The 25,493-nt window shown below is 36.6% G+C and overlaps 1 protein-coding gene across 10 annotated transcripts in view; it reads left to right on the plus strand.

Moving 5' to 3' along the window:
- The window catches only part of NFAT5 (nuclear factor of activated T cells 5), a 121,949-nt gene that overhangs the window by 62,393 nt on the left and 34,063 nt on the right, over positions 1-25,493 (plus strand). For 3 of the 10 annotated variants that reach the window (XM_023210294.3, XM_023210295.2, XM_023210296.2), the window contains 4 exons: positions 7,919-8,477; positions 14,490-14,682; positions 16,842-17,032; positions 20,657-20,829. In XM_023210294.3, the coding sequence (XP_023066062.1) occupies positions 7,919-8,477; positions 14,490-14,682; positions 16,842-17,032; positions 20,657-20,829 (1,116 nt within the window). Of the gene's footprint in view, positions 1-5,120; positions 8,478-9,073; positions 10,476-14,489; positions 14,683-16,841; positions 17,033-20,656; positions 20,830-25,493 lie in introns of those variants that run through there. The other 7 variants (XM_023210299.2, XM_023210300.2, XM_023210302.2 and 4 more) reach the window with 6 other exon arrangements.

The raw sequence follows: 25,493 nt of genomic DNA on the forward strand, positions 1-25,493 counted from the left end.
AATTTTTGTTTGAATAGAAAAAATTTTTGTTTGAATAGAACAAAAAATACATTTAAAACATTGCTCTAAGTTTCAGGATAAGCATTTTATTTTTCAGGGAGCACTCTTTAGTAAATATTATATGAGTATATTAATGGTACTCTGATAAGGTAGAAATAATTATTTAAGGAGAATTCAGATTAAAAACTGGAGAGTAATTGTTTTATAATATTAGAACCCTGAGTGGCAATTTGATGGACTGGAGAAGAAAAAGATGTCTGCAATAAGTCAGTAACAAACCCTTCAGCTTCAGCAGTAGTGCTCGTTATTTTAAGAAATAGAGCCTCTAGGATCAAACATATTATACAAAGTAGCATATATCATTAAAAGTATAAATTGGTATATTTTTTAAGGGGAGTATAAAGAAATATGTAGGAGTCAACGTGGTCTGAAAAATGAAAAGGTTATTTTGCTGCTAAAATACAGATTTTTTTGCAGAGTAACTGCATTGCTCAGAACATGTCTTCTTCCACGCTTCAAAAGAGTTTGGGTAAGGGAACAGCCTGAAAAACACCTGAAAGAGATAATTCTGGCTTATGGATTAGAGAGCATCTATAAACAGAACAAATTGGTGAATAAGAGTTAACAAAAATTTTGTCTAAGAAATTTCCCCACTTGCATTGAGAGATTAGTAATTAAATTTTTTGAAGTTTATTTTAAAACATTGCTTATTTTAACATGTAAACATATGTTGGGTGGGAAAAGTACAAATGGGAGACTGAAACTGTTTTAATCATGTAAATTAAATGATCAACCCTACAATTTTTGTTTTTTTTTAATAATCTGGAATGCTTATTTTATATGCTGGGATGCTAGTTGTTTTTTCTATTAATACACTTAACTTGCATTCTAGCTTCGCCATTCAGAGACAGGCATCGTGTGGTGGGTTGTGTGACAGTGTCTGTCAATAGTGAAGACAAATAGTGCCAGAGACACTTAACCCATCCAATCTCACCCAGGGTATAGGTCGGTCTCGTTTTCAGACTTCTTCATAAGTCTTTCCTTCTCTCTTTCTCTCTTCCTTTCTTTCTTCCTTTCTTACTTTTTTTTTTTTTTTTGTTTGTTTGTTTCTAAATACTGGATTGATACTGATTGAAACTAAAACTTTTTGTAAAGTTTTAAACTTTAATATTATAAGAAGAAGAAGAAAAGTAGAAAATGAAGGTTGGCATGTAAGGTGTTGACAAAGCAGGTTTGCAGCCACTTTGTGTGTTCTAGATATTTCAATCTCTTGGCAACATGAGTGTTGGGCTTACAAATTTTTTTTCTGAATATCTTTCTTCTTTAATCTGAAAATATGTCCTTATATCTGGTGACTTTTATCAGATAAGAAATTCAGAGTTGGTCATTGTCACCAGTAAGAAAAATATAATGCTTAAGAAGAAATAACTAAGGTTGAACAATATGTGTTTTAGATCAGAAATAGTTTCTGGCCAGGCACAGTGGTTCACGCCTGTAATCCTAGCACTGTGGGAGGCTGAGGCGGGCGGATCAGCTGAGGTTAGGAATTCAAGACCAGTCTGACCAACATGGGGAAACCCTGTCTCTACTAAAAATACAGAATTAGCTGAGCATGGTGGTGCATGCCTGTAATCCCAACTACTCGGTGGCTGAGGCAGGAGAATCGCTTGAATCCAGGAGGTAGAGGTTGCAGTGAGCCAAAATCGTGCCATTGCATTCCAGCCAGGGCAACAAGAATGAAACTCCGTCTTAAAAAATAAAAAAGACTGGGCTCAATGGCTCACGCCTATAATCCCAGCACTTTGGGAGGCCAAGGCGGGCAGAACACAAAGTCAGAAGTTTGAGACCAGCCTGGCCAACATGGTGAAACCCGTCTCTACTAAAAATACAAAAATTAGCCAGGCGTGGTGGCGGGCCCCTGTAGTCCCAGCTACTCGGGAGGCTGAGGCAGCAGAATCGCTTGTACCTGTGAGGCACAGGTTGCAGCGAGCTGAGATTGCGCCACTGCATTCCAGCCTGGGCAGCAGAGTGAGACTCCATCTCAAAAAAAGAGGAAACTGTTTCCAAATACCTCGATCTTTTTAAATGATTATTTTCTGAATAGTCAATAATTTATTCCCTCTTTGTTCCGCTATTTGTTCGCTTAGCACACTTGCAAAATTTTATGGCCTCTTTTAAACTGGCTTTTTTAGAAAATTCAGTGATGTTGAAAAATTATAAAATATGTACATATTCAAATGTTAGGGATCAAATTTTAATCTTAGAAGCTTGGAAGTTAAATATCATTTCTGTCATATATTTTAAATCAATGAAAGGTATTTCTTTCTTTTGAGAACTTCAGCAAATATTTCTAATTTCAAAGCTTTCTATTAAACTTTTGTTAGTTCCATATAAAATATTATATCTTTTTTATGATATTTTAAGCAGTAATATATTATGGTAGTTAAAATAATTTCTGGTTGACAAATCTAGAACTGATAGTTCTTAAGTTTAAAATACAGTTTAAGGAAGGAGTATATAAAATATACATGGGTTTCTATAAATGGTACCATTTAAAATCTTTTTTCAGGCTGGGCATGGTGCCTCACTCCTGTAATCCCAGGACTTTGGTACGCTGAGGTGGGAGGATTGTTTGAGCCTAGGAGTTCAAAACCAGCCTGGGCAACATGGTGAAACCCTATCTCTACAAAAAATACAAAAATTAGCCAGGTATGGTGGCGCACACCTGTAGTCCTAGCTCTTCAGTAGGCTGAGGTGGGATGATCGCTTGAGCCCAGGAGGTTGAGGCTGCAGTGAGTTGTGATTGTGCCCCTGCACTCCAGCCTGGGCAACAGAGCAAGACTGTCTCAACAAAGAAAAAAAAGAAAACAAAATAAAGAAAATCCTTTTTCATCTTTTATTAAATTACAGATTCTGAGATATCCATATTCCATGTAGATATTATTTAATATCTGCCAGTCTTTAAATCTCAACTATTTTTGAGTATTTATAGTTTCCATCAATTCTTAAAAGAAGCCATATACACAATTCAAGTTCACCATCGTTACTGGCATTTGGTCTGATAATTGGCTGCTGCTAATAGTGGTATATGGACTTAAATACAGGATACTTTACATATGACACTTACCTTCCTCTTTCAAATTATAAAATTATTCTATTTTAAATAATCTGACATTATAAATTTATATGAGTAAATTATAGAATGGCCTATTAATTTTTCCTTTAGTTTGTTGTGTTTTCTGTGGTCACAGAAAAGGCTTTAGAAAAAGTAAAATTATTCTAACCCAGATGCGGTGGCTCACACCTGTGATCCCAGCACTTTAGGAGGCTGAGGCGGGCGGAACACAAGGTCAGGAGTTCAAGACCAGCCTAGCCAATATGGTGAAACCCTGTCTCTACTAAAAATACAAAAATTAGCTGGGCGTGGTGGCGGGCGCCTGCAGTCCCAGCTACTCAGGAGACTGAGGCAGGAGAGTTGTTTGAACCCGGGAGGCAGAGGTTGCAGTGAGCCAAGATAGTGCCATTGCACTCCAGCCTCAACAGAGCAAGACTGTGTCTCAAAAAAAAAAAAAAAGAAGAAAAAGAAAAGTATTCTATATAAGTTAGACTATAGGTTCAAAGATAATTCCTTCATAAAAGAAAAAAAAAATCAATAAAATTTATTCACATGGCCATGCATCATGGCTCAAACCTGTAATCTCAGCACTTCAGGAGGCCGAGGTGGGCAGATCACTTGAGGTCAGGAGTTCAAGACCACCCTGGCCAACATGATGAAACCCCATCTCTACTAAAATATAAAAATTAGCTGGGCGTGGTGGTGGACACCTGTAATCCCAGCTACTCAGGAGGCTAAGGTGGGAGAATCACTTGAAACCTGGGAGGCGGAGGTTCCAGTGAGCTGAGATCGCGCCACTGCACTCCAACCTGGGCAACAGAGCGAGAGTCCCTCTCAAAAAAAAAAAGAATACATAGACAGGTCAGAATTGCATTCACACTTTAGTTCTATAGAATATCAAGCTTTTTTTTATATTTTATTTAGTAATACAGTGACTGAAAGGTCTTTATAGATGTATTAAGTACATTTACAATATTCCCAGGAGGATTTGTTAGCACTTTTCTGAGAATGCTTGGAAATGACTAATTAGCATTAGAAATTTAAAATGTTCGGATATCGTTATTTTATGTATTTATGTTTCAATAGGATATTAAGGATTTTTTCATGTTAAATTTATGGATATAGAAGTAGGTAACTTGGCTTATTTATAATTTAAGGAAATAAAATTACTGGAGTACTCTTGGTAGAGATATCAAATGGTTACCTCTAGACTCTTAGTATTTTCCCTGTATCAAATAATGCTATTGTAGTAATATATATTCTAAGTACTTTGAGAAGTAAATTCTTTTATTCTTCAACCTACATTTATTTGCCAGCTTAACTTTAGTGTAACTCAAAATACATACCAAATTTTTGGCTTCCCATAAATCAATTTAATAAATTTGAATTTTTTTACAATGTGGGCACTGTGATAGGTGTTGGGAGGATCTAAGATGAGAAAGATATTGTCAGTGCTTTCGAGGTGCTCACAGTTCTTACCCTCCACTTTACTACCTCACCTGGCATTATTAATTAATGCACTCAGATCTCTTGCTAACCAGAATGTAATGTTTTGATATGAAAGATTTTATACATCATTATCATCATCAGAGTATCAGTAGTACCATTGTAAAGAATTTTAGGCTGGGTGTGGTGGCTCATGCTTGTAATCCCAATACTTTGGGAGGCCAAAGCTGGAGGATTGCTTGAGCTCAAGAATTTGAGACCAGCCTGGGCAGCATGACAAAACCTTGTCTCTGCAAATATTTTAAAAAGTAGCCATGCATGGTGTTGTGTGCCTGTAGTCTCAGTTACTTGGGAAGCTGAGGCAGGAGGATTGCTTGAGCCCAGAAGGTCAAGGCTGCAGTGAGCCATGATCATGCCACTGCACTGTAGCCTGGGCAGCATGACAAAACCTTGTCTCTACAAATATTTTAAAAAGTAGCCATGCATGGTGTTGTGTGCCTGTAGTCTCAGTTACTTGGGAAGCTGAGGCAGGAGGATTGCTTGAGCCTAGGAGGTCAAGGCTGCAGTGAGCCATGATCATGCCACTGCACTGTAGCCTGGGCAACAGAGCGAGACCCTGCCTTTAAAAAAAAAAAAAGTTTTACAGTTTTAAAAAAATTATTTCATTTGTCTTAAAATGAGTGGAATCTTTGCAATTGAGGTACACTTTAAAAAGTAATTTTCAGTTAAAAGATGCTTACTGTTCTCTTCTGACAGAGTTAATATTTTCAGTGTCATAATTTTGTGTTAACTTTTTCTTTAATAAGTATACCCAGGATCAATCTGGCAGTTGTGCACACATAATCGTGTGTTAGTTGTCCATGGAAAATGTGTAGAATATTTAAATTTATGTAGGATATGGTATCACAGTTTGGCATACTTATCCCAGAACACACACTTATGTATGACTGTTAAATCAGTTGGGTTTTATAATCATTACGGTTTTGTTATTTGATAAGATTTGCAATATAAATTTTTTTACCTCAGAGAACAAGACAAGGTTATATCGTGCATATTAAATTCATAATACCATATAACTTGCTTTTGGGTTCATGATTGCTTTTCACCTGTACTTTCCATCTGTCATGAACAGGGATCCCTGAGATGTTCATACTCTGCATTCTCATGTGCATGATCCTTAGATTTAAAAAGGGTGAGTGGGAGAAAGCTGCTTTATAGAAATATAAGTTCACAGCATTCATGTTTTGTGTGTTCCACTGCAAATATTGCATGCTGCATACTTGTATGCTGCATACTTGTATTTCTCTGAAAATGAAGAACATAGGCTCATAAGTACACAAAAAATTAGTTTTGTTTTTGCCAATAGTTGAAACAGACGGAGGAATGTTAGATGTAATACCTTTTCTATTTTTTCTAAAATGAATTCTGTAGTATTTTTCAAAAGACAGGGAAAAAAATTATATTTAAACTCAAAGTGGCTACAAATCAGCTCCTAAACTGTCACTGACATTAGCATATAGATTTTGTAGTTTTTACAAACCTTTTAAAATATTTATTTACTAAGAAAACATTGCATTAATGCATGGTACAAAACTGATAAGTTTTCCTTTAAATTGGAATGCAGTTTAAAGTGACTGAATTTTCCAATTTCAGCTACTGCATTTGACAAGGATACATACTGGAAAATGGAACTGGTATCATCTAATTTCTTTAGGCTCCTTCACTTACAGTAGTTGGGAAAAATCTTTCCATGTGGCATTATGTAGATCATATTCTTGATGACTAATATTCATTACTGTGCTCTTTAGCCTTGACAGCAATAAAGAATTCTGGGTGGATATAGTTCATTCAAATAATTTAGGTGTATTTTAAATACATGTTTTCAATTAAAAAAACAGATCTTTGGCACTTGGCTTTTAATTATGCAAACATTGACATTCTTACATTTTGCTCTTTATATTATAATTCATGTGTATGTTGCAGTTCCAATAACTGCACATCACAGTTTTATCATACACTTTAAAAAAGTGGCATATTTGGTCATAGATACAAATTAATTTTAGATTGAAACATATCTTTGTCACGTTACCTATTTTTATTTTTGTGTGTATATATGACAAACCTTTCCATATTGTGAACAAGATAAAATGATACCTAAATGGTCATGACAAGTTCCAACCTTAGCAATCAATGCGCCTCTGAGGTTACGCTGTTAAGGGCTAAAGTAGTAGTATTTTCAGTGATCTCTTCTGCCAGTTGCCACACATGCTGAAAAGATCTACTTAAATATTTCTTGCTAGGCATAATAGATTAAAAATAGTTTTATAAAAAAATTAATTCTGATGCTCTCCAGAGATTTTTATGCTTAACTATTTTCTGTTAGATTTAAGCCAGTAAAATTTACCATTATTCTTATATTGGAAAATTCCCTTATTAGTCACAACCAGGCCCTTTAAAAAGAGAGAAAATAGCTCTAACCAATTGTCAAGCATATAATCAAGTACTTTATAAGAGAAATCCATCCATTAATCAGTTCTTCCTTTGCTTTTCATTATGTCATAAAAGATGGATTTATTTTAGAGCTTATGGTTTTGAACTACCACTTCCAGCTTCTGGAGACCCAATGATTAACTTGTCTATCTTCTACAACCCAGAATGTTCCAAATCAAACCTTTTTCATCTTGATTCTCCTAGATTTTACAACAAATCGTAGTAACAATACCAGTTCCATTTTGCCTCCAATTCAGTTGATTATATATTTTTTCTATTTATTTCTCATTTTATAATTGATAACTGGAATAATCAGCAGCTCTTTTCTCATTTATTTTCTCATATTTTTATTCCAGGATTTGCCTCTGAAGCAGGGAGTGTCTGCATTAAAAATGACCTGTAGTTCTCTGCTTCATAGGTTAGAAACTTATTTTAATATTTTGTGGCTAAGCACAGTCCCACTTTTCAAATTCTATAATGAATTATTTAATTGGCATTGAATGTGGACCACAAGCATATATTTCATATTGGGGTTTTCTTTATTACTTTAAATGATTAAAATTCAATAGAATGTCCAGCTGAGGCAATAAAAGCTTTATTTTTGCTTTACAGCTTAAAACATTAAATGAGATTTTTAAAATCTATTGATTGTAACACAAGTAAAATAATGCTATTTGGGCATTTTTTACAATTGCATTTCTTAGGCCTTATATTGCTTGAAGCATTTATATTCTAAAACGTAACCAAATTCTGACTATTCATTTTGGGGAAAAACAATCAGTTCACAAATCACATTTTCAATGGGACTGCTAGCCAGCATAGGTGAAAACATGTATAGTGTATTTACTCTTGAATTGTACACTGCAGATGCTTCTTCAGCTCCCTCCTCTTCCTCCATGGGCGGTGCTTGCAGCTCCTTTACCACCTCTTCCAGCCCTACCATTTATTCTACCTCAGTCACCGACAGCAAGGCTATGCAAGTGGAGAGCTGCTCCTCAGCCGTGGGGGTAAGTAACAGAGGGGTAAGTGAAAAGCAGTTAACCAGTAACACAGTTCAGCAGCATCCATCAACACCGAAGAGGCACACAGTCTTGTACATCTCACCACCACCTGAGGACTTGCTGGATAACAGTCGGATGTCCTGCCAGGATGAGGGGTGTGGATTGGAATCTGAGCAGAGCTGCAGTATGTGGATGGAGGATTCCCCCTCCAACTTCAGTAACATGAGCACCAGTTCCTACAATGATAACACTGAGGTACCTCGTAAATCACGAAAACGAAATCCAAAGCAGAGGCCGGGGGTCAAACGACGAGATTGTGAAGAATCTAATATGGATATATTTGATGCCGACAGTGCCAAAGCACCTCACTATGTGCTTTCTCAGCTTACCACGGACAACAAAGGCAACTCAAAAGCGGGAAATGGGTTGGTATTCACATTTTTTAAAATTCTATCACCATTATGCAAAACAAACAAAAAAAATTCCCAATTTTTCCTAATTGCTCAGCTCAAGTTTGCATATAAAGCAACAGTGCTAATTTTATCATTGAAATACATGAAAATTTTAACTTAAAATTACCAGCTTTTACTAGCTAGAAAATAAAATAATCGTAGATTCTAGCAATAGATATCTTATTACCAGTATAGTTAGGTAGTCGAAAATGAAAATAATCTGTTCTGAAATAACTTAAATTTCAAATGAATTTATATTTTAAAAGGACTTGAAAATATTTTTACTCAGCCAGGCACGGTGGCTCACGCCTGTAATCCCAGCACTTTGGGAGGCCAAGGCAGGCGGATCACCTGAGGTCAGGAGTTCGAGACCAGCCTGACCAACATGGTGAAACCCCATCTCTACTAAAAATACTAAAAAAATTAGCTGGGCATTGTGGCACGTGCCTGTAACCCTAGCTACTCGGGAGGCTGAGGCAGGAGAATCGCTTGAACCTGGGAGGTGGAGGCTGCAGTAAGCCAAGATCATGCCGCTGCATTCCAGCCTGGGCGACAAGAGCGAAACTCCATCTCAAAAAAAAAAAAAGAAAAAGAAAAAGAAAAAAAAATGTGTATGTATATATATATATTTTTTTCCTCATAGAAATAACTAGCAATGTAATGACTCTATCAAAAACAACTCAAACAGTCACTAAGAGCTGTGTTCTCTTTCACGTTGTGTCCTCATATGGTTTACATTTTTTAGAAGATTTTAGACTTAAATTTTTTTCTCTTTAATTGATGAAAACAAGAAAAAACTAAATTGATAGTTTGATTCTCATCATTTAGATTCATGTATCATAAGCTTTTTTCCTTTGATACTAATACACTGATTGTGCAGATTCAATATTGTTTTTAAATCACTAATTTTTTTCCTGTGATTCTGGGTTACTTCTTTAGAGGGTGATGAAACAGGATCATGGTACATATTTGAGTTTTCTTTCATCTCTGTCAGTCACACTACCCACTAATATAGTTCAATAGCTATGTTACAGAATATTCACTGCTATCATGCAGACTAGTATGAGTTATTTTTATTTCCTTTAGTAATTTTATTGTAATATTTAATTGCTAGACTTTTAAATTAGATTTTTCTATAGTACATTCAAAATAATTTGTTAAAATTTAACTCGCTAGGACCCAGGATCTCCTACAATTTCAGTTTTACACAAAAAGTGGTCAAGAAGCTTTAGATTGGTTTACTACTTGATGACATCACTAATAGAGAGAATATTCTTAATGTATATTAAACTTGCCCTTAAGCACTCCCTCAGTACATTTTAAAAAGTAGTATCTATCCTTTAAGCAATAATTACTCTACACTGCTTCTTTACCTCCTTTGGGGTGATGTAGTTAAATGAAAATGAATATTTAAATGCTTTTCAGTTTTAGAAAGTCCAGATTAGTAAATTACCTAAAACAAAACAAGATACACTCTTTCCTAAAATGTTGCCATTTAATAAAGTCAAGAATTTCAGAACATAGTATTTGTAGAACTATTACTTATAAAATAAGACCCTGAAATGTAATGAATACAACAGGTAAATACTTAAATAACCGTGATAGTAGCACAGATCTAAAAGGCTCATGAATATCATTTAATTATGTATGTGTGTTTATTCTTTAGTGAAGAAAGTCTTTAATATAAAGTTCTGGAAGATAAATTTTCATTTTTATATCAAAATGAATGTTGAATGTTCAAATTTAGAGCAAATAGAATTTTTACTTATGACTAGTAAACAGAGTGATTTACAATTGCTAATTAAATATCTTGACCTTCATCTTTTCTGCTTCTACGTATGTATGATAGCTGTATCTTAGAAATGATTTGAGGTTACCCAGGGAAAGTATAATTGGTCAAGACAGACTCTTTCGTGAAATAATTCATGGAGCAGAAACCCCATCAAGCAGAAGTGGTGTCCAGCTTCTTAGGTAATTAAAAAAATATTTAAAACTAGTATATGGAAATGATGGAAGAAGTTTAAAATTGGAATTTATAACAACTATGTTGAGGAAAGGATGAAACCGTACCTAAATATATAGAAAAATAGGCCTTAAAAATAATTTTTCAGAGCATGTCAAGCTAAAAGCCTGTATTCTTCAACAATGAAAACAATCTTAAAATGTTTTGAGAGATAAGGATATAGCCTTAGATCTAATGTGCCATAAAATTACAATTTATATCATACTAAGTATTTAGAAAATGTACTTTAAAATACGTACAGCAGTTTATTGATCTTCAAGATACCACATAGAAATCTGATAGCTTGTAGATGAAAATAGCATTTTTATATGACTAAAATGTTAGAGTCTAATAAGAGAATAAAACTTGGCTGGGCGCGGTGGCTCACGCCTGTAATCCCAGCACTTTGGGAGGCTTAGGCAGGTGGATCACCTAAGGTTGGGAGTTCGAGACCCACCTGACCAATGTGTAGAAACTTCGTCTCTACTAAAAATACAAAATTAGCCGGGCATGGTGGTGCATGCCTGTAATCCCAGCTACTCGGGAGGCTGAGGCAGGAGAAGCGCTTGAACCTGGGAGGCAGAGGTTATGGTGAGCCGAGATCACGCCATTGCACTCCAGCCTGGGCAACAAGAGCAAAACTCCGTCTCAAAAAAAAAAAAAAAAAAAAAAAAAGAATAAAACCATTTAAAAAAAAAATAAAAAAAGCTTAGTATTTGAATATTTCTAGCCATATCATTCTTAAATTTCTCAACTAAATGTCCTAAGAATCAGTTGCCCCATGTCTCTTCTAGATATTTCTACAAGTTAAGATATGATGTCATCTGGATGTGAAACCTATTTTAGGCTTTTTGTAGTGAAAATTTTTTTTTTTTGACATAGGCCACCAGAAGGATTATGCAGCACACATAAATTAGAATGTCATTTTAAGACTTCTGAATAGACTGTGCCATGATGGTGGATTTTCCTTTTTGGATTTTACATGGTAAAATCCCATGTAACTGACTGCTGCTTTATTTTTTCTTAAGCCATCATGCCTTAAAAATTAGTAACATGACTAAGTTTCTAAGCATTAGTGGATGTTTTCATGATTTTACATGTCTATACATCTCAATATGTATGTATTCCATTTTTACATTTTAGAAAATAAACATAGTTTGAAGGAATTCTAAAGTACCATTTTAGAAATTGCTTAATTATATATGATATTCTTTTTTAAGCCATAATGTGTATACTCACTCAATAGTCTTCATCCCAAGTGAGATCATTTGTTTTGCTGGACTAGTAAAACTCATTTTCATTTATTTGCCCTTATAAATATTAGCTTGACTAGCGTGAGTATAAAAACATGTCTTGCCAAGTTAATCGATATGCTATATGAATTTTCCTTTTATTTCAAACTAAAATTTTCCCTTTTCTATTATAAAATTAATAGGTATGAATTACAAGTATTTGAAAAATACAAGAAAACCCCATAATCTAGTCACTCAGTAAACCTGCTATTATCGTTTTGCAGTATTTTTTTTCATCTCTTTGTATGTGTATCCCCCTTTCTACATCGTTTCAATAAATGAATATTTTTACTTTAAGATTAGTATAAAACAAAATATCATAGACTTTCATGTGTGAGGAACTGCACACTAGTTAGACCACATGTTTGAATCTGTACCCAGAATGATGAAAAGAACAACAGGGTTTATTGCCCATTGTTCCAGCTTCAACTTGATACTTATGTTAATAGAATGTGTTCTTCCAGGGCCTTTTAAATGACTTGCACAAGTAATCTTTGACCTACTTATGTCAAACTTGCACAAATGGCATTCCTTGTCCATTTAGGACCTTTCTCATCTTAGGTCTTTCTCATCTTAATATTACAGAAGCTCCTTTATCCCTCTGCTTTCCTTTCTTTGTCCCTTTCTTCTTCTTACTTGCCTTCATCAACAAAGATTTCTTCAGCACCTGTTATGTTTCAGGAACTGTATAAGGTTCAGGGAATATGAAGATGATTAAGCACAGTATTGCGCCTTGAGAACTCTTCCTCTTATCTATCAGTCTTACTGAATTCCTGTGCTAGTTTCATTCCTTCTTTGCTCCATTCTTTTGCCCCTTTCTTAGCCAACGATTCAACCTACTCCCCATTTTCATTGAAGATAGTGCCTTTCTCACTTTGTTCTTGATGATTGAGGCAACAACTTGGTTACAGCTAGAGGGGTAAACATTAGAGCCAGGTTTAAGCCTGCTTAGCTCCTCTGTGTTTGAAGTCATAATATTCCTACTGGGATCTGGTTGCTTTTAGAGGAGATTTTTCTTCACAGTCATCTGGCTCCTGGATCTTTGATGTGAGTCAAAACTTAGGACTATGAGGGTCACAGAGAAAGCTATGACCCTGACTTTATTTAAAAATGTAGGTGAATTTTGTTTTTTTTGTTTGTTTGTTTTTTTGTTTTTTGAGACGGAGTTTTGCTCTTGTTGACCAGGCTGGAGTACAATGGCACAATCTGGGCTCCCTGCAACCTGCACCTCCTGGGTTCAAGTGATTCTCCTGCCTCAACCTCCAGAGTAGATGGGATTACAGGCATCTGCCACCACTCCTGGCTAATTTGTTGTAGTTTTAGTAGAGATGGGGTTTCACCATGTTGGCCAGGGTGGTCTCAAACTCCTGACCTCAGGTGATCCACCCGCCTTGGTAACCCAAGGTGCTGGAATTACAGGTGTGAGCCACCACATCGTTGCTCAGAAGGAAAGATAACTAGCAATATTGTTTTTACTTATTTTTATTACGTATTTGCAGTGCCTCAACTATTTTACAGATGAAATGTGTTTGCCTGAAGTCATAACCACCATTTGGGATACTGTTTTCCTTTGAACATATATTCCACATAGCAAATGCATTATAAATAAATGTTAAAAGCATAACTAAAAACAATAAAGGCTAGGCGCAGTGGCTCACGCTTGTAATTCCAGCACTTTGGGAGGCCAAGGTGGGCGGATCACCTGAGGTCAGGAGTTAAGACCAGCCTGGACAACATGGTGAAACCCCATCTCTAATAAAAATATAAAAACAGGTGTGGTGGCACATGCCTGTAATCCCAGCTACTTGGGAGGCTGAGGCAGGAGAATCACTTGAACCCAGGAAGCAGAGGTTACAGTGAGCTGAGATTGTGCCACTGTACTCCAGCCTGGGTGACAGAGTAAAACTCCGTCTCAAAAAAAAAAAAGGTAGAATGCTGGTGCTGTCAAGCCCAGATTGTAAAATTTTTATTGAGAGCTTTAATTACTTAACTAATCACAAATAAAAATAATCTGAAAAATCACACTCCTAGAAAAGATTGTTTAGAATAAAGCTGATTTCCCCATAAAAATTGAATCGCTAATTTTTTATATAATTTCTTCAGTTTGATTTACTGAAAAGGAAACCCAAAAGAATAAGCTACGTATACCTTCATTTGGTTTGTAGGCCATTTTGTATGGGGGTATGTAGGGTTTTTGGGGGTTTGATTTTTGCTTTTGCTACCATCACTTTTTTTCTTTTACTTTGCAATTAAAAAATAACAGTAGTTAATCTTATAGCTTTATATAAAATTTGGAATTTATATATGGAATGCATACATGGAGTTTTTAAATCTTATTTTGACTGAAGTACAGTGTGAAAGGTTATAGTGACATTAACTATTCTTTCGTATTAGTTTCAGTTTATTGCAGTCAATCTTCCTCCCTTCCTCCTACCACTCATATACGTTCATTTTCTTTTCTGTCAAAGGTACTTTCTTTTATTTTTGCATCATAAGTAAACTTTTTTACAAAATCTTTTTAAAGATACTTTGCTCATGTATCTTCCCTTAGGCAATACCAGCAAGCTAAATAGTTGTTTTTACTATTATTGCTAGTTCTGTTTCTTCCTTTGTCTTAGATGGCTGCTTTTTTTTTTTTTAATCAAAAAACTCTTTTTGATACTTTCTCCATGTTGTGCTCTGATTTCTCAGAACATTGGAAAACCAAAAAGGAACTGGTGTAAAGAAGAGCCCTATGTTGTGTGGACAATATCCTGTTAAAAGTGAGGGAAAGGAGCTGAAGATAGTTGTGCAACCTGAGACACAGCATCGAGCTCGGTACCTGACTGAGGGCAGCCGCGGCTCAGTAAAAGATAGAACGCAGCAAGGCTTTCCTACAGTAAAGGTATTTACTTTATTTATCATTTGAATTTTAGTTAAAATGTAAAGGGGAATATGTCCTGAAAAGTAAAATATTTTTAAATCATGAATTTTCTTCCCTCATATTTGATATTTGAATTAGATTCATCCCAAACTTTATATTTAGAAAGAATTTTTGTTGTTGTTTTGAGACGGTCTCACTCTGTCACCCAGGCTGGAGTGCAGTGGTGCAATCTCAGCTCACTGCAGCCTCTTCCCCCTGGTGCAAGTAATCATGCCTCAGCCACCTGAGTAGCTGGGACCCACAGTTGTGTGCCACCAGGCCCAGCTAATTTTTGTATTTTTAGTAGAGTCGGGGTTTCACCATGTTGGTGAGACTGGTCTCGAACTCCTGATCTCAAGTGATCCTCCCACCTTGGAGGAAGAAATATTAAAGTGAATTCAAAGAAATATAGTAGAAATTATTGAGAACTTTGAAAATAAGGTTTTTGAGATGGTTAAGTAATCAAGACTATTGGACTGAGAGAAGAATTGATTAATATTTAAGGCTTTGGTTTAAGAAATGGGATATCATTTGCATCCACTCAAGTACAGAGGGAAAGAAGGAAATGAGGGAAAAAAAAGAAATGGGATATCAATTGAGTCTTAATTTTTTTAAAAGTGGAGACTAAAAGTTAAAAGGGACTTAATACCTAGGATATCTTGTTATAAAGAATATTTGTCTTTGAAGACAAACCTCAAAAAAATGGGAGAATGGGGAGAAGACTTAACAAGTGTCCCTACCCCTTGCAAAAGACTAAATAGGGAGGAATTTTGGCTAGTCACATGGTAGAATCTTATTAAATACAATTTGTACAAATATATTAGTTAAACAGTATTTTAAGTTAGGAGTAGAGGTGGACTGCCTTTCATTTTATACTTGAATGAGATTATGATTGAAACTCTCTGGATCAATCAGGAAACGTGTCTGCCACCATTTATAAGGTTGGTTAATAGTCATGTGTACAATATCAAGCCTACCCTTCTTCACTACTTACTGCCTCAACCCACACCCAATCCTTCAAACCCAGGACAGGTAACAGGCAAGTGAGAAATTTATGTTATGCTTTGTGTAAATATTTGTCTAGCCAGATATTTTGGTAGTTTGGTCATTACATTTAACCTAATTGCCCTGACTTTAAGTTATGTTTTGTCTAGTTAGAAATATTGTTAGATTAATTGCTTAACTATGATAGGGAATGAATTGACCTTAAAAGTTTGTTCAGTCATTCGTTCAACAAATACTGCACTCCTCCATGTGCCAGGCACTGTTCTAGGTTCTGCTGACCAGCAATTTGACTGGGGTTTGCTTATTTTCCTCATTATGATACCATTTTGTAGAGATACAGCTGTAAGGCATGTGTAAATTTTTTAAGCACTTTGTTTGGCATGCATTGTACAATTTACTTTGTGATTTTTCTGCATTCTATATTAGTGGCTTCAATGTTTAACTATAAGCCTTATCAAGAATCAGGATTGGAAACATTTGTTCCCAAATGCTGTTTTAAATATTTATTTATTTTTCAGCGTACAAATTATAATTTAATTTATGAAGGCTTGCTAGAGACCTGTAATGAGCCACAGATCCCCGTTTGAACTAGCAGTCTCTCAGACCATAATGTTTTATCCCAGGATTTAATGATGTTATACGTATGTATCTAGTCCATGAAAATGAGCTTCATTTCCTTGTTATTCATATATAGCTGCCCTCATACTTTTCTGCTCAAGTAGCTTTAGTAGAATAAAAATATGGTATATGTACTCTCATTTGATGATGATGATGATGCCACTAACAGTTTTGTGAGTTTTTCCATTGTTATGGTGGTAGGTCCTGAGCTCCAAATGCTACCTAAAGTACTGTGTATTCATTCTCATCTGCTTGTACAAATAAATTATAAATGGTAATTTATCACCTAACATCTAAATTTATAATTTAAGTATGGTTATTACAGAATTAAAACTATGACTTCAGGAATTTAGCCAACTCTTTTATGAAAATGTTTTACCTCTATTTTTCTTGAAGATTTAAATATTTTTAAATGTAATTCAGTTACAAGTATAGGATTTGGTCTTAAATATTTGATTTTATAATTAGATTATTTGAAATGCTAATTAGTGTTTCTGTTGCATGTTTTCTTGTTTCAGCTGGAAGGCCATAATGAACCTGTAGTGTTGCAAGTGTTTGTGGGCAACGACTCTGGACGAGTGAAACCACATGGATTTTATCAGGCCTGCAGGGTAACTGGACGAAATACAACTCCTTGCAAAGAAGTGGACATTGAAGGCACTACTGTTATAGAAGTCGGCCTTGATCCTAGCAACAACATGACACTGGCGTAAGTACTTAGTAAGAATTTTTCATTATATATTACACTCTTGTGTTAGGCAGGAGAATTGTTCGGTTTCTAATGTACAGAAGATTTTGAGTATTTTATTAAAATGTTTTAAATATTATGAATAAAAAAAGACACTACTTCAGAATGGTTGTGGGTTAAAATTAACTCTTTTACCCTTTGCTAAAGAATTCCCATGGTTGGACCAGGTGCAGTGGCTCATGCCTGTAATCCCAGCACTTTTGGAGTGTGACGCTGGTGGATCACCTGAGGTCAGGAGTTAGAGACCAGCCTGGCCAACATGGTGAAACCCTGTCTCTACTGAAAGTACAAAAATTAGCTGGGTGTAGTAGCACATGCCTGTAATCCCAGCTACTTGGGAGGCTGAGGCAGGAGAATCACTTGAACCCAGGAGGTGGAGTTTGCCGTGAGCTGAGATTGTGCCACTGCCCTCCAAGCTAGGCAACAAAGCGAAACTTCGTCTCAAAAAAAAAAAAAAAAAAAAGAATTCCCATGGTAAAGGCAGGGATATCAAAGCCAAGTTGAAAGCTGGCCGAAGACTTACTTTTTTGGGTTTATAATAGTAACATTGAAAATAAAAACTATGATTTGATTTGTTTTCCTGAATTCCACCATCTTAATGTTTGCTTTAGAAACTTTTTTTTTTTTTTTTTTGAGACAGAGTCTCCATCTGTCACCCTGGCTGGAGTGCAGTGGTGCTATCTCGGTTCACTGCAACCTTTGCCTCCCAGGTTCAAGTGATTCTCCCTGCCTCAGCCTCCCAAGTAGCTGGGATTACAGGCACCCACCACCGCCCCCGGCTAATTTTTGTATTTTTAGTAGAGTCAGGGTTTCACCATCTTGGCCAGGCTGGTCTCCAACTCCTGACCTCAGGTAATCCACCCACCTTGACCTCCCAAAGTGCTGGGATTACAGGCGTGAGCCACTGCACCCGGCCAAGAAACTGTTCAGCAGAGACTATGAAGTGCCTTATTCCATCTTGATGTGAAACGCGTATTGCTGGTTTAAATTCACCATTAGTTGTTATTTTCCTGTATTTAAAAAATATATATCTTTAGATTTAGATTATGTGTTTTTCATCTTGTACATTTAAGTTTTAAAAATTATTTTTCCTTAAGCCTTGTGTAAAGGACCTTTAATCGTAAAACTGAACCATAACAGCAGGAAATATATTGGTATGGGGTAGACCTATGTTGTAATTATTTGTATATTGGATAGTTGCTAAAGACTTTACTTGGTTTTCAGTTTACTTTTGAAAGCCATTTTAAATAGACTGGTAAAAGGTTAGTTGGAAAAAAGGCATTTTGAGAAATATTTTGTAATTTTTTTTGGGGGGGGAGGGAGTCGTGCTTTGTTGCCCAAGCAGTGTAGTGGTGCGATCTCAGCTCACTGCAACCTCCACCTCCTGGGTTCAAGCGATTCTCCTCCCTCAGCCTCCCGAGTAGGTGGGATTACAGGCGCCCACCACCATACCTGGCTAATTTTTGTATTTTAGTAGAGATGGGGTTTCACTATGTAGGTCAAGCTGGTCTCGAACTTCTGACCTCAAATCATCTGCCCAACTCAGGCTCCCAAAGTGCTGGGATTACAGGCATGAGCGACCGCACCTGGCCTCGTAAATATTTTTTAACTTGTAACTTTTGAAAATTATTTAAAAAAGGGGCTGGACACAGTGGCTCACGCCTGTAATCTGAGCACTTTGGGAGGCCAAGGTGGGTGGATCATGAGGTCAGGAGTTCAAGACCAGCCTGGCCAAGACAGTGAAACCCTGTCTCTATTAAAAATACAAAAAAATTAGCCGGGTGTGGTGGCAGGCACCTGTAATCCAAGCTACTTGGGAGGCTGAAGCAGATAATTGCTTGAATCCGGGAGGCGGAGTTTGTAGTGAGCTGAGATTGCACCACTGCACTCCAGCCTGGGTGACAGAGCAAGACTCCGTCTCAAAAAAAAAAAAAAAAAAAAAAAAGACAATTATAAAAGTAAATATGTATAGTAGAGGAGGAAAGGAAAGAATTTACTGATTATAAAAATAGTACTTAGTCAATATAAGAAAGTTGAAAAAGGGGCCAGGCATGGTGACTCATGCCTGTAATCCCAGTACTTTGGGAAGCTGAGGCATGCAGATCATCTGAGGCCAGGAGTTTGAGGCCAGCCTAGCCAACATAATGAAACCCCATCTCTACTAAAAATATAGAAATTAGCCAGGAGTGGTGGTGCATGCCTGAAGTCCCAGCTACATGAGAGGCTGAGGCAGGAGAATCACTGGAACCCTGGAGGCAGAGGCTGCAGTGAGCTGAGATTGCACCATTGCACTCAGGCTTGGGCAACAAGAGTGAAAATCTGTCTCAAAAAAAAAAAATAGTTGAAAACACAGGGTAATAAAAAGCTAAAAACATGCCCTTTAAAAACCAACTTCCGGCCTGGCACAGTGGCTCATGCTTATAATCCCAACACTTTGGGAGGCTGAGGTGGATGGATCTCTTGAGCCAGGAGTTCAAGACCAACCTGGGCAACATAGTAAGACTCTGGCTCTACTAAAAATACAAAAATGAGCTGGGGTAATGGTGCATGCCTGTAATCACAGCTACTCAGGAGGCTGAGGCATGAGAATTACCTGAATCGAGGAGGCAGAGGTTATAGTGAGCTGAGGTAGCGCCATTGCACTCAGACCTGGGTGACACAGTGAGACTCCGTCTCAAAAAAATAAAATAAATATAAATAAATATAAACCAACTTCCCGGAAATAACCACTATTTTAATGTGTGTCTTCCCAGTCTTTTTTGGGCAAAATTGAGAAGATAGTGTACCCATTGTTTTGTAATCTGCTTTTGACTTAACGTATCATGAGCATTTTTCACATATCATTCAATGTGGTAACATACTTCTTAGTGGCTGTCTAATATTCCCTCCTTCTAGAGGCAGCTACTAAGTTTTTAAAAGTAAAATCCATTTTCTCTGTTTTCAGAATTAGCTCTGTAAAGAAAGAGACTAATTTTTTTTTTTTTTTTAATGGTCTCTGGCCAGGTGCGGTGGCTCATGCCTGTAATCCCAGCACTTTGGGAGGCCAAGGTGGGCAGATCACTTGATGACAGGAGTTCAAGACCAGCCTGGCCAACATGGTGTAACCCCATCTTTACTAAAAATACAAAAAATAGCTGGGCATGGTGGCGGCCACCTGTAATCCCAGCTACTCAGGAGGCTGAGGCAGGAGAATCCCTTAAACCCAGGAGACAGAAGTTGCAGTGAGCTGAGATCACACCACTGCACTCCAGCCTCTACAGCCTGGGTGACAGTGAAACTCCATCTCAAAAAAAAAAAAAAAAAAAAAAGGTCTCTTATAAGCCATTACTTATGTTCAGATTTTAAAATAGTGATTTTATTTTTTTTACTTTTTCTTTATTATTATAAACAAAAGATTGACAGGATTAGGAACAGTGAATGTTTAGAATTTACCCTTTTGTAGTTTTGAACTTGGAACTTTGTAATTTTATTACATATTCACAGAATTAATAGATAAGCAAAATTTTAAAAAACAAACTTGTTGATTAAGAGCATTACACTATTTATACAACAAAATGTCCCTTTATATATTTTTTTCTGTATTAGGGTGGACTGCGTAGGGATATTGAAATTGAGGAATGCTGATGTTGAAGCCAGAATAGGAATTGCTGGTTCCAAGAAAAAAAGCACTCGTGCCAGATTGGTTTTTCGAGTTAATATCACGAGGAAAGATGGCTCCACTTTGACACTGCAAACACCTTCTTCTCCAATTTTGTGTAGTAAGTAAGAAGATATGGAGATACTAAACATATGGAGTTTCTTTCATTTTCTGTTAATCTTTTAGACATCTCTAAATTTTAGATATTTCACATACTCCGGCTTGTGATTGTGCAAAATTTGAAGTATTTTAAAAGCAGTAGTCAGATTTTCTAGACCAAACTAGAGATGAATAATTGGGATACAATTCAAAAGATGTGGAGCATTTTGTAGTTTCCTATTATTATAATATGCTGATTTAAAAAGTAATTTGGGCCAGGTATGGTGGCTCACACCTGTAATCCCAGCACTTTGGGAGGCAAAGGTGGGAGGATCACTTCAGCTCAGGAGTTTAAGACCAGCCTGGGCAATGTAGTGAAAACCCTGTCTCTACAAAATAAAAAAATATATGTAGTAAGTTGGGTGTGATGACTTGTGCCTGTAGTTTCAGCTACTCGGGAAGATGAGGCAAGAGGATCACTTGAGACCTAGGAGATCAAGGCTGCAGTGAGCCTTGAGCATGCCTCTGCATTCCAACCTGGGCGGCAGACTGTGACTGTCTCAAAAAAAAAAAAAAGTAATTTGAGCTGGTTATCAGAAGTAAATTACAAAACGAAAGCGTTTTCTAAACATCTTCACTGTGTGGTAAATTGCTATGGTTCTAACTGTTCTGTGTTAGAACATGAGTAAGGTAAGGAGGACTTTGCAAATAACAACATGGCAGAAGTTTTGATTACTAATTATAATAGTGTAGTATAGTGTTGGGAGTGGGAAATTCAATTCTTATCACTAACGTTGGCATGGACAGAAAATGATGTGTGCATGTTTGTGTGTGTAAATTCAATTATGTTGTTATATATGTCTCACCGTAATTGTAGTTTCTCTCTAATGATTATTGTTACAAGTAATGACTAGGAAAATTTTTCCTTTTCACATTTCTTTCTTTCTTTTTTTTTTCTTTTTCTTTTTTGAGACCGAGTTTCGCTTGTTGCCCAGGCTGGAGTGCAATGGTATGATCTTGGCTCACTGCAACCTCCACCTCCTAGGCTCAAGCAATTCTCCTGCCTCAGGCTCCCAAGTAACTGGGATTACAGGAGTGTGCCACTACCACCTGGCTAATTTTTGTATTTTTAGTAGAGATGGGGTTTCACCATGTTGGCCAGGCTGGTCTTGAACTCCTGACCTCAAATGATCCACCTTGGCCTCCCAAAGTGCTGAGATTACAGGCGTGAGCCACTGCGCTTGGCCTATTTGACCTATTTTTAAAAACAATATATGATATATTACTAAAAATGTTTATATTAATAAGATCAGTCGGCAAATTTGGCAGGCAGTGAAGTTGTTCAAGGCCAGGCACAGTGGCTCACCCCTGTAATCCCAGCACTTTGGGAAGCCGAAGTGGAAGGATTGCTTGTGGCCAGGAATTTGAAACTAGCCTGGGAAACATAGTGAGGCCTAGCCTCTGCCTCCCAGGTTCAAGCAGTCCTCTTACCACAGCCTCCTGAGTAGCTGGGATTACAGGCGTGTGCCACCTTGCCCAGCTAAATTTTTTTTGTATTTTTAGTAGAAATGGGTTTTTACCTTGTTGGCCAGGCTGGTCTTGAACTCCTGACCTCAAATGATCCACCCATCGTTCTCTAGCACCCCCCAAACCTCCCCCTTTTTTTTTTTAAGAATAAGGCTGAGTGTGGTGGCTCATGCCTGTAATATCAGCACTTTGAGAGGCCAAGGCAGGAGGATCGCTTGAGGCCAGGAGTTTGAGACCAGCCCGGGCTGATCTCTCTTCCTGTTTCTTTCTGTCTCCCATTCCAATCCCAGCTCTTCTTACTAGCCAACTTTGTTTTCACCTCTCATTTTACTCCAGCTGTTTAAACCTGCCAAAAAGTTTATATTTATGGAAACTAACACAAGCCAGAAACTTATAATGGAAGTGTACTGAACAACTTAATGACAGACCCTGTCTCTACAAAAATTAAAAAAAAAAAAAAAAAAAAAAGCCAGGCATGGTAGCATGTGCCTGTAGTGCCAGCTACTCAAGAGGCTGAGGCAGAAAGATCATTGAGCCCAGGGGTTTTGAGATAGCAGTGAGCTGTCATCACACCACTGCACTCCAGCTGTACAGGAGACCCTGTCTCTAAAAAAAAAAAAAAAAAAAGGGAAATTGTTCAGATGAGTGCTTTTTAAAAATTTTTTTAATTTATTGTTTCTAGCCTACTTTGTCTTAACAGTTATAATTACTGGAGGCTACAGTTTAGTTCAGGGAAACGGTAATGTGTTCTGATAACAAAATATGCCTCATTGCTCATTCAGTCACTCATTTAGTCAACATAAATTAAATGCAATGGTTCTCAGTCCTGGGTGTAGGTTAGAGTCACCTGTAGTGCATTAAAACAAACAAAAAGACTTGCCGATTGATGGTTTGTTTTCGGAAAGCTTCATAGTTAATTCAATGAATAGTTACAGTGTGCCTAACTCTGAAATTAAAGATGATAGTTTAAGGAGCTTACAGTTTAGCAGGCTGGGGAAAAAACAGGCAAGTAAATGTCTAATTTTACTATAAAATTATATTAACTTCCATATATGTGTATATAAAATTGTATATAGTCCAGGAATGGTAGCTCACACTTGTAATGAGAGCACTTTGGGAGGCCAAGGCAGGAGGGTCACTTGAGCCCAGGAGTTTGAGATTAGCTTGGGGAACAAAGCAAGACCCTGTCTCTCTTTTTTTTAATGGTATATAAAAATTATATAAGCTTCCAATTGTATTATATAGTTATATAAAGATGCTATATGGCACAGTAGCTGTGTGACTAAAGTACAGTGGAAATATAGTAAGAGCATCTAATTCAGACTGCTCAGAGATGGTAGAACTTGTTCTGTCTTGTCTTAAAACACAATTAGAAGTAAAACAAGTAAAATGGGATTTACTTGAAAATTTTTCATATCTGCCTTTCTATAGTCATTCTGGGCAGAAGGATTCGTGTATAAATATGCTCCCTGAAAGGGTATGATCCTTTTGGGGGAAATAAAAAGAGTTTGATGTGATTGGAACAAAAAGATATACATGATGAGGTGATAAGATTTGAGGTTACAGAGGTAGGCAACACCTCTTTCATAAAGTGAGTTGTGTGTTCAGCAAAATAATTTGAATTTTATCCTGACCACTTAGGAAGCTTGATGCTTGAACTTAGACTTTGAGAGCTGGATATGGGAGGAAAAGAAGAATAAACATAAAAATGATATACAGTAAAACACAGAACCCCAAAAATATTTTTATCTAAAAAAAATTAAAATGTTTGTTCCGTTATAAGTTTCTGGCTTGTGTTTATTTCCATGACTATAAACTTTTTGTCAGGTTTAAGCAGTTGCAGTAAAATGAGAGGTAAAAAGGAAATTGGTTAGTGCGAAGAGTTGGGATTGGAATGGGAGATAGAAGGAAACAGGAAGAGAGAGAGGTAGAAAAGGAAAGGGGTCAAAAGGTGACACAGTTGGAAGGGAGAAGAGGAAACAGATACTTGATCTTCCTTCTATAGACACTCAGTGGAAAGAATTTGTAATATCAGGATTCATGCAGTGCCTTGTGGCTTTAAAAAAAATTACTTCTAATTATTGCTTTAACAGTGGCCATTGGATCCTTTGTCTTTTTGTTTGTTTTTAAGGGGACAGAAGATCATCCCTTTTTACATTCTTAACATCTTTCACATTCTCCAGAAAATATAGGTGTATATGTTTTTTGTTTTGTATGTATGTTTATATTATTTTGTTATGTTATATCAAATTAAGAATATCAATTTTCAGCCGGGTGCAGTGGCACACAGCTGTAGTCCCAACTACTTGGGAGGCTGAGGAAGGAGAATCACTCGAGCCCGGGAGTTTAAAACCATCCTGGGATTCAAAACCATCTCTTTAAAAAAAAAAAAAAAAAAAAAAAAGGCCAGGTGCCGTTGTACACACCTATAATCCCAGCACTTTGGGAGGGCGAGGTAGGAGGATTGCTTGAAGCCAGGAGTTTGAAACCAGCAAGGGCAACATAGCAAGAGCCCATCTCCACAAAAAACAAATGTTTTAAATTTGCTGGGCATGGTGGCATGCGCCTGTAGACCCAGCTACTTGAGAGGCTATGATGGGAGGATTATTTGAGCCCAAGAGTTCAAGGATACGGTGAGCTATAGTGACACCACTGCACTCCAGCCTGGGCAACAGAGTGAGGTCTTATTGATCCTGTCTCTACAAAAGAAAAAAGAAAAAAGAAAAAATTTTCATATCTACCTTTCTATAGTAGTTTTTAATAGGACAAAATTAATCATGGCTTTCTTACATGTAATATATATTAGATTTTATCTAATGCTTACTAAATTAAATTTGACTCGGAATTTAAGAATTTTCTACTTCCCCTATTTCTACCTATCCCACAGCTATGGGGAAAGGATGGTGTTGTTAAGTAAACTATCCCTCTCTTAAAATTTTGGACGGGATTAGTAATATACATAAACAGATGTAGGCTTTGTACTCTAAAATTTTCTATTAAATATGTCCTTCTACTAAACATTATTGCAAAGCTTTATTTATTCTCTTGACGGGTTGAAATATTTGCTTACTTATTTTTCAGTATTTAGATATTCGTTATTTTTTCAACTTTATTTATTTATTTATTTATTTATTTATTTATTTATTTATTTATTTATTT

The sequence above is a fragment of the Piliocolobus tephrosceles genome, chromosome 17 (genome assembly GCF_002776525.5).
Source record: "Piliocolobus tephrosceles isolate RC106 chromosome 17, ASM277652v3, whole genome shotgun sequence".
NCBI classification, from domain to species: Eukaryota; Metazoa; Chordata; class Mammalia; order Primates; family Cercopithecidae; genus Piliocolobus; species Piliocolobus tephrosceles.